This window comes from Colossoma macropomum, unplaced genomic scaffold, assembly GCF_904425465.1.
Source record: "Colossoma macropomum unplaced genomic scaffold, Colossoma_macropomum, whole genome shotgun sequence".
NCBI classification, from domain to species: domain Eukaryota; kingdom Metazoa; phylum Chordata; class Actinopteri; order Characiformes; family Serrasalmidae; genus Colossoma; species Colossoma macropomum.
This window is the reverse complement of record NW_023494784.1, coordinates 22,046,292-22,060,402: the sequence shown is the minus strand read 5'-3', so window position 1 is coordinate 22,060,402 and position 14,111 is coordinate 22,046,292. Positions and strand designations below refer to the sequence as shown.

General features: G+C 41.5%; 1 protein-coding gene across 1 annotated transcript in view; it reads left to right on the top strand.

Moving 5' to 3' along the window:
* Positions 1-370: 370 nt before the first annotated feature.
* Positions 371-14,111, top strand: part of LOC118825292 (transmembrane protein FAM155A) — a 130,309-nt gene continuing 116,568 nt past the window's right edge. Inside the window, exon 1 of the mRNA XM_036595943.1 lies at positions 371-1,817. Coding sequence (XP_036451836.1) covers positions 1,152-1,817 — 666 coding nt within the window. The 5' untranslated portion in view covers positions 371-1,151. The remainder of the gene's footprint in view (positions 1,818-14,111) is intronic.

Sequence of the window (14,111 nt, the reverse complement as noted above, 5' to 3'; positions counted from 1 at the left end):
GCGAGGCGTTACGTCGACCGGAGGGGTTTCTCTTTTTCGGGAGGATTTTGTTTTTGCTCTAAAGGACACCGTCATGGACGCTTCGTCTTTCTGATCGCCGCGGTGGAAATGTGCGGATTGTTGAGCATGTTCGTCTTGGTGAATGAGAGCGAGCACGGATAAAAAGGGGGGAGAAAAACAGCGAATCATCGACTGATGTTTTGTTCCGGTTCTTCAAGCAGCGGAATATAATCACTGCAGTAAATGCCGGATCGCTTTGCGCTCGCTGTGGGGATTTACAGAGGGCGATCATCTGCGGCCGTGTTTTGAAGGTGTGCTTTCTGGGGTGCTATTGTTTTTTTGTTTTTGTTTTGTTCTTTTTTCTTGATTTGATGTGAAAACGGACAGCTTTTCCGCTGGTACCGTGAACGCTCCTCCACTGCGCCAGCATGGAGCGACCGCAGCGCTGGAGATGACGCACTCGACCGCGCTCCGCTCCCAAAAAAAGTGCTTCAGCGCGCGAACATGGCGGCGACTTAACGCGGGGGGCGACATGATCGCGGCCGATCTGGACATCGACGGAGAAGCACCGAGGAGACCCGCGCTGCACACACGGAGGAGAGAGCACCGCGCCTTCCGCTGACCAACACAGAGCGAGAGAGAGAGAGACAGATACAGAGAGAAAGCGAGAGAGAGGCGGCAGGTTCTCACCAGCGCAGCCCGGGGGAGGGAGAAAGAAACAGAGAGATAGAGAGAGAGGGGGGAGAGAAAGAAGGGCATGGTGCTGTGGAGAAGGAGGAGAAGAAGCGGGGTGAGCTCCGGAGAGCCACGCGCGAGGGGAATATGAGTGGCCTAATCCGTGCCAGCGCGTTAACCGAACCGGAATAGGGGATCGACACAGAGAGAGAGAGAGTGTGTGTGAGAGAGAGAGAGTGCGAGAGGGCGAGAGAGTGCGAGAGAGAGAGAGAGTGTGCGAGTGAGAGAGAGAGACAGAGAGAGGGAGACCATTTCCGTCTTTTCCAAAAAAGATAAATACGTATTAATGAAATTAAGAAAATAAAACACAGGGGTTACAAATAATAACATACACTCACAAACCCCAAGTCAATGAATATTGTGGCCACCCAGGAGCCGCCGCGGTGGAGTGGGCCAGCGCTGCGCTTTCCTAAAATATGACCAGCGGCGCTCGGACGTGTCGGCAGCAAGATGATGATGATGATGACGGCTTAAAAACGTGGTGGTGGTGCGCGCCCCGCGAGGACCCGATAAAGCCAGCGTTCAGCGACTCAGAAAGGGCCCACAGATGGCGACTGTCCCTCGCCTGCCTCCTCCTCTTCCTCGCCGTGCTGCTCTCTGACCGTCTGTGGCTGCGCGCCGAGGCCGCGCTGGCCAGGGCCGGGTCCGGCTCCAGCGCGCTGCTCTCCGCCGGCGCCTCGCGCCAGCCCGTGCGGCCGCTGGCCTCGTGCCGCCCGGACAGCGTGTCCAAGCGTTGCTTCGCGGCGGAGGAGGACGCGGCGGCCGCGGTGTGCTCGGGCCTGTCCGGCGCCGAGTGGAACCTCAGTGACCTGTACCTCGCCTTCTGCGACTCTTACTCCCTCCTGGATCTGTTCCACGGCCTGCGCGCGCCGCCCAACGCCAGCAGCTGCGGCCTCGCCATGGCCCAGGGCAGCGACGACGGCCACGGCGACGGCTACGGCGCGGAGGGCTGCGTACGCTGCGTGCGCGCCTACCAGCACCTGGACCGGCAAGCGCGCGAGGCTTACGACGAGTTCGAGCTGCTGGTGCGGAAATACGAAACGGATGCATACTCGGTGCGGACATGCATGGACGAGTGCACGGTAGGAGCTGCTGATCTGGACAGGCACAGTGTGTGCGTGTGTGTGTGTGTGTGTGTGTGTGTGTTATACCTCTTTATAAGGCATTATAAGGAGAAACAGGCTGAGAAAGGGAGAGAGAGATTTGCGCACTTGTGGATCAGAGGCTAAAGATGAAGGTCCAGCGCTTTCTCTGCTGGATGATGAATGAAGGTCGAGCGTCCAGCTGTTTTAGAGCACGCGAAAGGCTCCAGTTGTGGGTTGGTGGGGGAGCGGTTGGGTTGCCCACTTTAAAGGGGAAATCCACCAGTTTTTGAAAATTTCTGAATAATGTAGTCCTTGAGATGTAAACCGATGAAGTGGTTCATTGTAGAGAAACTTACAGACTCTGTTATCTTTACAGTGTTGGTGATGGGAACCAGGGGTCGCCATATCTACAACACAAATATGGACATTTTATTGACTATCCAAAACCACCAGTAAAGTCTGTGTAGTTCTGCTTCAAGACAGCATCAGAAATTGCAGCGCTGCCCAAGTGTAGCCGTGACAAGTGTGTGTTTTGTGCTGAGTGTTTGTACTCGTTGAGTAAAGAAGAAGCGAAAGTGTTACACAGCAGGACTTGAATGGTGCAGCAGCTGTGTGGTCAGTGGGGGAAGCGTTAGCTCTCAGGGCTTTTTCCTGGAAAAAAAGATGAGGGAGGTTAGAATGACACAGAGATGGATGATATAGTGTGTGTGCTTGTGTGTGTGTGCATTATGGCGCAGTGTTTTGTGGAATTTCAATAACATTAATAGCGCAACAGTGATGTTCTGGCCTAATCCCTGGAAGGCCTTCCATTCATTTTTCAGGTGTGTTTTTTTCTTCCTATAGTAATAGAGCCTCCACATGAAGCTCATGCAGCATGTCCATGTCCAAAATACACAGTTAGAAGAACAACTGCAATATTGTTTTTTCTGCAGCCTTGAGAAGTACCTGCTGAATGGAACACTGCCTTGTAGACAGGAATACTGAATAATACATAAATCACTGTGTTCTGACCAGGCTGTGTTTATAAACTCACATTTGCACCGATGTTATGCCACAACATGACAAAAAAAACTTGCTTTTGTTTCAGTGGAGGTGCAACCGACTGTTGCACATAAACACATCAATCAGAACTTCACATCTCTCTCTCTCTGTCTCTCTCTCTCTCTCTGTCTTACAACATCCTTTTGAAGCTTTTTTAAGAGAAGGCTGAGCACAGTTCCTGTTCCCTGTCCATGGTGCTGAATTCAGGACTTCAGTTCTTACAGTTGACACCCAGCAGCCCCTGAATGAAAACACACTCTCACTTTCCAATCATGTAGTCCAGCACTGATCATGTTGGCAGCAGATGTGCTTAAAAGGAAATGAGAGTATTTTTTCAGCATTTCTGTTTAATGAAATCAATAAGATGTAAACAAAGTCATTCAGAGTGGGTTGATGTGAAATGTCAGAGTTGTGGTGATGAGAATCAGACATCTGTTGTACATAAAATGTATTCAAGCTGGAATGGTACATGCAGGGCATTGTAAGACAAAATAGTCCCCAAAGACGCTTTTCAAAATTAACACTGTTTTACCCTCAACATCACATTTAAAAGGCAAGTAAGTTCACTTGTTGTTTTGCATTATATTATGACCCTGTTTCCTATCAGCATCACTGTGAAATCCAAGTCAGTAAGATTCTCTGTAATTAACTATTTTACATGAAACCACTTTGAATGACTTTGTTTACGTCTCATGACTAGGACCAACAAAGACAGAATTTGTAAGGTTTCTCTAATACTAACCCCAGTGACACCCTAGAATAACTAAGTTGAATATAACATTAACTGACCATGAATAGCTGTAAACAAATCCTTCGTTCATCAGAATACTAATGTTTTTAAATGATAGTCAATGTATTTATTGATGTATTCATCAATATTATATGTCGTACATGTTGTTCTTTTGCACCAAACCCTTTCACTAATAAATACTGAGTTGTACAACATCAGTTCATGTACAGAAATCATTGCAGCAAATTGCTAAAATGCATAACTTTCTAATAGTGACATAAACTTTACATTTTGTCCAGTATGTATATATGATAATAAAATATCTTGTGGCTAAGTAATTAGATAATTCATATGAAGTTATAACTCCTGTTCAGTGAAAGGGTGTGTTATAAATGGACAGAACAACAGCATGTATATAATTTATAAATATGAATGTACACATCAACAACTACATGAATTGTTATTTATAAACATTTGTACATTTTCACATTCTGATGAACTAAGGATTTGTTTACATGTATTAATAGTCAGTTAATGGTTTATTAAACTTAGTTATTATAAAGGTTGTTACCCTAACCCCTCATTTCATGTATTAATTGACTCTGCTTATTCTATGCAGGCTCTTGCCAGTTTTACTCTTCCCAAAACTGTAACAGAATCAATTTGTAAATCAGTCTCTACAGTCTGTCAGTTAGACTGACTCTTATCTCAGCTCCTCTTATTTTATTAACAGCTGCCTCTTCTCCAGTTCCATTCTACCTGAACTTCTATATCAGATCACTAAGTGACATATCCTGATGATCTAGGCAACTATAGACCTATTTCTAAGCTGCCATTTATTGCAAAACTCAGCTACAGTCTCACCTTGTGCCACATTGCCTCTACAGCCCATTCAGTCTGGTTTCCATCCTTGCTATAGTATCAAGACTTCCCTCATTAGGGCCACTATGCATTGCTTTTGTAAAGCGACCTTGGGCCTGAGGAAATATAATTATATCATTAATATAAATTACACAAGCTCATTTAATATACAGCTCATGCATACACATGTTTAGAGTCCTGTCTCATTAAATGCAAGAGGTGGGGAGCTGGGACACTTAAGCACAAACACCTCCTGATTCAATTAATAACGGACTTCACGATTAGTTCATGTTAAGTGTGTACAGCACTTCACTGGCAGACTGGGACACTGTTATAAGGAGCCAGAAGTTTTTTTCAGGTTTAAGTGCTTGAACTCAGAAACTTGTAGCTCCACCAACAGCTGTGTCAATTTCAAGAGAGTGTGAACCAGCTTGAGTGGCAACCAGCCAGGCTAAAATAGCCTCCTAGACAATGTTAAGACATCTATATAGGTTATGTGCTGTTACTATAGCATCTCTGAAAAAATGAATGTACTTTTTATTCAGTTTCACTCAATCCATTTACACTGAGCTGCTCTTTGTCGTGTTTGATTTCATTGTATTCTGGGCAGCGGTTCTGTTGCTTACAAATGCTTTAGTGTTTTATTTTTAGCTGAAACGATACTAAAAATAGAAGGATGTTGTTTGACAAATGTCAGTGCCTGTGCTGTTAAATGGATAGATTTACTAAGAAGCTTCACTTTAGTTCTTAAGAGATTTCATTATTTTAGTATTTTTTGAGTATTTGAGTACTGCTTTTCAAGAACTTTTTGTCTACTTTTACTTTATTATTATTTTCATTTCACAATACTGAGTTTAACTGTAACTACTCTACCCACCTCTGATCAGTTATTTCTCCATAAAATGGAGAAATGTATTCAGCTTCTGTGTCCCCTTAGAATATATCTACTGAAGGTTTTATGCAAGCCCTCAGACAGATGGATTGCTTGATCAATATTCTTAATATCTTGGTTGGAGTAGTAAATATAACTCTTATTGCTGATCTCAGTGTTATTATATGAAAAACTGGAATGGGCATAAAATATATGTGAGTATTGTTGTATATGTTGTATATTATATATAATAGGACACCATATACGATTTTAAAGGAGTCGTTTAGGGAAAAATCTAATTATCTCTTACCTGTTATGTACAAGTTGAGTGCAAAACTACACAAAGGTTGTAGGTGGACAGTTATGACTGTACATTGTGGTTCCAGAATTAAGCGTGTCTATGAATCAACTGCAGACGTTTGGAAACTGGTAGAGAGGAAAAAAGATACCTTACAGCTCCAAATAAGTGTTAAGTACCTACAAAACTTTAGAAAGACTTTGACTTACTGGAAGATGGTTCAGGTTTGTTGAGACTGACTGACAAGAGTGGAAGCATAATCCTCCATCTGTCTAAGTGTGCATGTCCGTGTGTATGTTACAGAGAGAGAGAGAGAGAGAGTTCTGATTGATGTGTTTATGTTGTCCTGACCTGCCCCATGAGGATCTTTAGTGCAAAATGTTTATTCTTCTTAGGCTTTCTGTGAGAATGATGTTGATTGACAGCAGGGTGGAATGAAAAGCACTACACCCAAAAAAGGGGGTTATTCAGTGTTCTTTAGTAAAGGCAGTGGTTATATATAGAATTGTGTCAACTCAAAGAACCTTTTGAATGCATAAATAGTTCTGTGCATAATTAAATGGTTAGGCCTGGTTAAGATTAGGCCTGGTTAGAACTTGGATGGGAGACCATCTTGGACATTTTTCAGCTCTACCTGTATTTTGAAAGTCTTCTTTCAATATAATCAAAGATAGATGATATTATGGAACAAATAAGAAACAAACTCTTTACCAATGGCTCTAAGAACCCCTTCTTATAGTCTGATCTCAGATGCTAAGAAGTGTGCTTGGGCCTTGGATGGGAGACCACCTTGGAATACCAGGAACTGCAAGCTGTTCAGCTCTGTTTTTATTTTAAGTCCTTTCAACACATTCAAAGGTAGATCACATAATGGAAGAAAACTTTAAACAATGGTTCTATATAGTGCCTAAAATGGTTCCATTATTGGTACAAGCCATAGAATCTTTTTTTGTGCTATATAGAACCCTTTTTGCTAAAGAGTGTTGGTAAGGACACTGCAAAGCAGTGTGTCTGGCTTAGCAAGCTAACTGTAGGACAACTTTGTGTTTGACATAGACTAGAATGTTAGTGGTCATGTTTTGGGTGTGTTTTCTGTAGTTTTTTTATAACAGGACTATCTAACTAAGCCAAACTCCCTTAGTTAGTCCCAGCTGTCTGGCCATGGCATTGCCTTGATCTAACCGTACAACTACACTGGGGCAGTACCCCTCTTGTCACTGGGGTGGAACCCTCAAGGGTACATCTCAGTACCTTTAGTCAGGGAACATAATTGTACCATAATCCACTGAAATTATGTTGTATTGACTCCACACACCCCGTCTCGTCTCCAGGCTTTTTATTTTATTGTTCTGTTTTAAAACATTAGGTTATGAGAAGATAAAAATATCAACTTTCCACTAAAATGCTTATTTAAGATATACAATTGGACCTTAAAACTACTGTTGTACCTTTGAAAGTACATTTACATTGTTTGTACCTTAATAAGTGAAAAATGTACCCAAACAGTACCTTTATTTCATGCTGACATCACCTGTCCCCCACTAAAACATTAGCATTCATCAAATAGGTCAGATTTCCCTCACTAGTTAATCAAATCTATACAAAGATATTCAAAATGGTTAAAGACATCTTCTCCAATATCCAGTATGTTATAATACAGCCTTCCTAGCTTCTCTGAGTCCTTTTTTTCTTCGCTAATTATACAGGAATGCCTGAGTGGTGAATGTGCAGCAGGGCTAATCAGGAGGTGTGTATTCAGATTTGTCAGTCAGGCATGTTCAAATACTACTGCACCACTGTGCTGGTCAAAGCCAATCAAATTCCACTCTATTCAAACTCATACTGTGGCTGTAGCAGATCCGGTTGTATATGCAGAAGAAGGGCTTTATCAGGATTGATACACCATACCAGTTAGTACTACAAGTTTGATGATCATTCATGGATAGAAATGAGCCTAATAGATGGGGAACATGGGGAACAAATCATTTTAAATAATTGGACTTTTAGTTAGAGCTTCGTATTTTAATTTTACATTTAATGTGCTCAAAGTGATGGCAGTCATGTGCCTTGTGCAGCTGCATGAGGCTATTGTGCGTGCACTTGGGGTTGTTGTGATAAAGATACGATATGTATTGTGTGTTTTACACTATGAATAATATATTTCTGATGCAGAAGTGAAAAATGAAACACCAACATTCATTTTGTTTTTGTTTTTCATTTTTTTGGTTAAAAAATTGCTAAAACAAGACTGCACTGCCAGGTCAAAGTATAATTAACACCAACAGGTTTTTTTTTTTTTTATTGGGGTCTCTCTTGTTTTCTAGTAGAACAGTAGAAGCCATTCAAATTTGGGTCAGTTTGTCTGATACCACAAATATTTAAATGTATTTGACTCACAGCACTTAAATGAATATTAAGGCTTTTTTTCTGAATCAAGGACCTACTCAGCTGTAGGGGTTGCAATATTTGGGGCTAATTTTGCTGCAAGGCCAAACCAATCCGAGTCAAAACAATCTGCGTAGTATATAATTACAGCCATAAAATATTGACATAAGATAAGACATAAAATATTGATATTGAATATCGTATTCAACCTGAAAATGTGCATTGCTATATATGCCTAATGAATATTAATATGTGTATGTGTGTGCTTGCTGTTGTGTGTCTGAGTGTTTCTGCATTGTGAGAGGAAAGAGGAGCAGCGGTCCACTCGTCCAGTCCTCCTTCTCATCACCTAATCAGTGAGCGGAATGCGAGCTGCATATAGGCCTACAGCCTCGGCGCTGTAGCTAATGAAATAAAAATCTGGATCAAGGGAGTTGGCAGCCTTTTAACACAATCTAAATTGCAAATCTGTTCTTATGTTAGTCTGACCTTTGCACAAGCACAGCACTCTGTGTTTGAATTGTCGAATGTCAGCTTAATAACCCTACACTTTTGGAAGTGAAATTATAATTTGGGAAAATAATCATGTTTCTCTCTCTCTCTCCCTCTGTCACTCTCTCTCTCCCTCCATAAATGCTGCTGGTCATCTTGTTGCACACAAGTGGGAAGATAATGATATTTTTGGTGAGAGAGTGGCCTCTTGACATCCTGACTTTATGACTTTGTGACAGCACTATATTGACCTCTGCAGGTATAGAGAGAGATGTGAAGAAACTCTCCCTTTCCCTAAACGTTAAATATGCATGGGCCTAAAGAGCCATGGACCTGTAAGATCTCTGTTTTGCAAGGAGAGCTAATGAGACGGAAAGGCAGCGTTTTCTTTAGATCGAGCTTCTGAGCTTTCAGCGCAAATGTTTAAGCATTGGGGCATTTTATCCTCTTGTGTGGTAGCATTTTACACTGTCTAGAAATACGACTAGTGGTTGATACAGGAGATTCAGTTGTGGCCCTGGAGGGTCAGAGTCCAGCACAGTCTGAAGATTTTTCTGCTCTAACACACCTGCAAAACTAACTGCTGAGCTGAATCAGGTGTGTTTTAGCAGGACTAAAGCCCTCCAGGACTAGAGCTGGACACCCTTGGATGAAAATATATGTTGCTTGTAGAAATACAGCATACACATACTGACCTTGTTTTTAGAGACACTTATTTTGAGGGTATTCCATGTAGGTGTAGAGTTATAGACTAAAGTCAACCTTTCGGAGACGGCCTAATGATTGCTCAGAGCTTAAATGGGTAATTTTCAGTTCATTTTTATTTAACAAAATCTAGGCAGATACAGCCAAATTTCTCCCATTGGTTAGGCCTTCAGCAGCTGCACTAAAGACCTTTCACAATATATAAAGTACCAGTATTAGGAAGCAACAATGAAATCAACCAATAAGGAGTTGATTTCCAATTGGTGAGATCAATTTCATAAGAAAATATGTCGCCCTAGGCGATCTGGAAGTCTTATATACATCAATGACTGTGAATACGACCCAGTGCTCACTGCACTACTGCAACATACAAGATAAACTTACATTAAAAGTTAAAAGTTGAAAATGTTTTTACCTTCTTCTGTTTGAAGATAAATAATTTTCATAGGACAGCAATGATACGTTATTGTCTGTTGCAAGATTCAAACAAAAAATATAGAATGTGTTTTAAAGCTTCGGGTGTCTTTAATGTAGAAGGGCCAAATCACTTTTATTAGCTTTGAGCTAATATCTTATTAGAAATCCCATAGGGGCCCTAGCAGAAATGAGCACTATCGTAAAAGCCAAGCACCTGAAGGCCTAGCCAAGCACAGATATAAACATACTGTTTACCTTTCACTTTAATCCACCTCTGTCCACACATACAGAGAGAGAGAGAGAGAGAGAGGAGAGAGAGAAAAAGAGAGAGAGAGAGAGAGAGAGAGAGAGAGAGAGAGAGAGAAGCACAAGCACAATAAGGGCACATGTGTGAGCATTTACTCTCCTCAGGTGGAGAACAGTCCTGCTGCTGGGTGCTCCACCTGTGTCTCCACACACACATACAAACACTTCCACAGGAACCAGACCTTTTATTTGGCCTCACCTTTTGCTAAAGCAGCAGGCAACTCCTAAGTCCAAGCTATCCAAGTCGTCCAAATCTGTGCTCCCTATTTGAGTCCTCATTAACCCTTCCAGTAAGGGCAGATGGTGACAAGGGGGGAGCTGAGAAGTATTGCTTGGCTCAGGCACTTCAGCTTGGGTATGAAACAGCACTCTGGGTCCCTGTAGCTGGCTTATTGTCCTCTGCCCTGGGGCTTTTTTGACACAGCACAGAGGCTCTGTGGAAAGCCAGAGGACAAAGCCAAGGATCATCGTTCTGTTCCTCTGCCACGGCGCAGACGAGCGTCGTAGTCCCAGCCCACAGGCCACTTGTGTTATCGTTGTTTACTCCTGCCTGGAACACTTGTCAAATCAGGACCAATTACCGTCTGCGTTATGCACACATGGCGAGATGGGAATATTTGGTGATAAGTTGCATCTTGGCATTCGTGGAAATGAATGAAAAGGAGTGGCTAGAATGTTACCCAGCATTTTCCTTCTGTTTTCAGTCACTATTGGATATCGATGTCCTGGCTGGAGAAAGGATAAATATAGTAAGGCAGAGCTACGTTCACTGATTTGTTTAGTGTTTGAGAAGTGCAATAGCACATGAACCACAGCAGCATCAGTGAACTGCTACAATTACAGACATTTTTGTGAACTTGATGCACTTCCTAAAATTTGTCTGTATGCTAATTAAAGGGTATTTGCTAAATATGTTTTATTGAATAGGCTGTTCAGAAAGTACATTTTGTAGGAATTAATTTACGTTAGCTTATAAGCTCACTTTCTCAGTAATGTTAGCCTAGCATTTTAGCTAAGTATCTTTCCTAAAGTATCTTTCCTGAAGACTATATATACTATATATAGACTATATACATTGATATATTTTGACATATTTAATCATCTGGTTTTCAAACATCAGCAGGATGGAAAGTTACTACTTCAGTACTATGCTACAGCTATCTTGGAAGATATGTTTTTACTCAAGCATCTTTGATATTGAGTAATCAATTACATGATCAAGAGAAAACACATACTCCAATTCAATTCAGAGTTTTAAAGTAATCATTACTGTATCATCATATTACTGTAAAATAAAACTGTCCACAGCTATACTAATTCATTCATCAAGGACCAGCATGTATAAAACTAAATGCCCTTATGTTTGTTTGCTTTATAATTTTAGATACTTTATAATTTTAGATACTAGTATGTTTAAATACTCCAGAATATTTTTAGCCCTTTTTTCCACTTTTAATTGAGTAAGTTTTTGATGCAGTACCTTGACTGAGTACTATAATTAATGCTTATGCTAATAGATGGAAAACAAGCTCCTTGAGCCACAATAATATTTGGAGCTTGTGTAACTATGGTAAAATCGTTTGTTCCCTGACTCGAGTGTTGTACATTTGTTGATCCTCTGTTGACACTACTGAGTATACTTTTTCACCATATGGACTGTATGGTGATGACCTCATCCATAAAACATTGTTTTTAACAGTGTACATAATGTACATAACTTAACTTTTTTAATCAACATAACAGGAACTCATTATTGTATCTGTCATTGCATTGGCTTTAGCTGGGTAAGTTTGCCGAGCAGACCAGAGCTTACATAGTGGTGTGTTTGCACACCTAAAAAAAATTCTTCAAAAGGAATGAATCCTTGAAAAACAACACACAACTACAGAGCATATGAGGGGATATGAGGCAGGGTGTGTATGGTGCAGTGTTAGCAGAATACATGGAAAGGAAGAGATGGCATGTTACCTGTTACTTTATTGTAATTGCACAACACCTGTACTAGAAGGAATTAGCAGCATGCTATTATTAAACTGCACTACGACACTGTTATACTGTGAAGCTAATAAGGGGTGATGACTTCATCCATAAAACACTGAAGCATTCAGATTTCACACACACACACACACACACACACACACACACACACACTTTAAAGGAAACAAACAACGATTGTGTCTCTCTAGGGTGCTGTTTCCTGCAGGTCCAGACGTGGCCTTCTCTTCCGGTGTAATCCAATTTGCGCCCTCATGATTGTGCCTGCTTTAGCTGCCCTCTCCTCTGGGTTTATGTGTATATGTGTGTGTGTGTGTGTTGGCGGAAGGGGGCATGGTCTCTACATGCTGGACTGGATCATATGGAGTTCATTTGATTTGATTTTGCTGATTTTTTTTTCTGAAATTTTTGATTTGCTTCTGACTTTTAGCATACTTTCACAGGAAGAGGAAATTCACCTGCACACTCTGGTCAACTGATTTGCAGTGACAGGTCTTCTGAACACGTAGCCACACCCACTCTGAGAGCCGTGATCGAGAGGTCTCTACCCATTCATGCAAGATTTGATCCCGGTTCAGCGGAAAATTAGAATCATTTGTCCCACTCCTGCCAGCGACCGAAACGTTCTGGCCCGCTCCCGCCCACACATTTCCGTCAAGGCGAACTGACATCCAATATCTGACAAATACATTATCCTCTGCTGAAATAACACCACAGTCATGGCCATCAGGTTCACTGTGAAGTAACTTCACCAAACAACGTTTATTCCCAGTAAACACAAAGCAGGAATTAAACCACAGAACGATTATTTTTGGTGTTTTGCTGGGCTCAGCAGCTATGGCCGTCGGAGTGAAGGCTCCGCCATCTCAGTAAGCTGAAGAATTTGAGTGTTGTTCATGTGATCGGTTGCTTTGCAACTCTTTAGAATGACTTTATTCAATTTAACTGTTTTACTGTTATCATTTTATGTTGTTTATATATATATGGTTTAATGATCATTCTACTTTATTTAGATTATTCTTTAATTTGTGAGATTTCTTTTCATGCGTGCTTCGGCCCGCTCCCACCTGCAGTGGGCTGGTTTCCTGCCTGCTCCCGCGTGGAACACTGAAAACTTGTCCATGCAAATCCAGACGTGCAGACCTCCACCATGATCTGCCTCGAACATGAAAGACCACTTTGTGCTGAGTGTAGAAAGGATTGCGCTGACATGTCCAACATTATGAGCAATGTTTGTCATATTTATTAATATAATTACGCTCAAGGTTCTGTGTCTGTGTAATATGTAGGAAATTGGGTAAAGTTAGCTGTTGAATGAAGCTGTAGCACCATGTTGGGTTTGCAGCTGCTAGTGCTAATTTGCCTAGCAGTGTCTTTGCAGCTGTTTAAATCAGTAAATCAGTGTTTATTAGCCCTGCTTCTGGCGACCTACTGCTCCACGTGGTTTCAACTATTCCTTGCATTAAAACACCTGATCCAGCTCTTAAACTGATTATCAAGCCCTTCATGAGCTGAATCAGGTGTGTTGGTGCAGGAAATCGTTAAATCTGCAGTGCTGGAGGGAAATAACATAGCACTGACATAAACACAGTAAAGAGTGGAAAATAACACTGATTATTGCCTGCTACGTGTTACTGCTGCTGTGAGATAATTGATAGACACCAATAATGTTTAATCACTACAAATGGAAAAAGTTGACTTGTCGTGATAGGCCGTTACATTCTGGAGGCTACACGGGCTGTTATGTCAGGTTGGTTTTTACCCACAGTATCCCTCCATGTCAGTCACTGAAATGGGCTTTCTATTTTAGCACACCAGTATAGAGAATGCTGCTGCTCCAAGTCACTATCTTCACTTTAATACATTGAACTAACATTAGATATTTCAGCAGTTTAGTTCCATTACCTGCATGGATAGCCTAGTTAGCCCTAGAGGTCGTTTCTGGCTTAATGTTAGTTAGGGCTAGGAGCTACAAGCTAAGTTAATGTTCTTCAGTGCCCAAAATAAGTTATATAGTTTGACATAGAAGCCTGTTACATTAATAATTTAACAGGAATATGACACACATTGCTCATAATGTCGGATATGCCAGTATAACGGTGCACTTATAGCAGCACTCAGTACAAGCACAGTACAGCATGTTCCACCATGTTGGGACAGTTCACACCAAGCGGCTACATCATCAGAGGA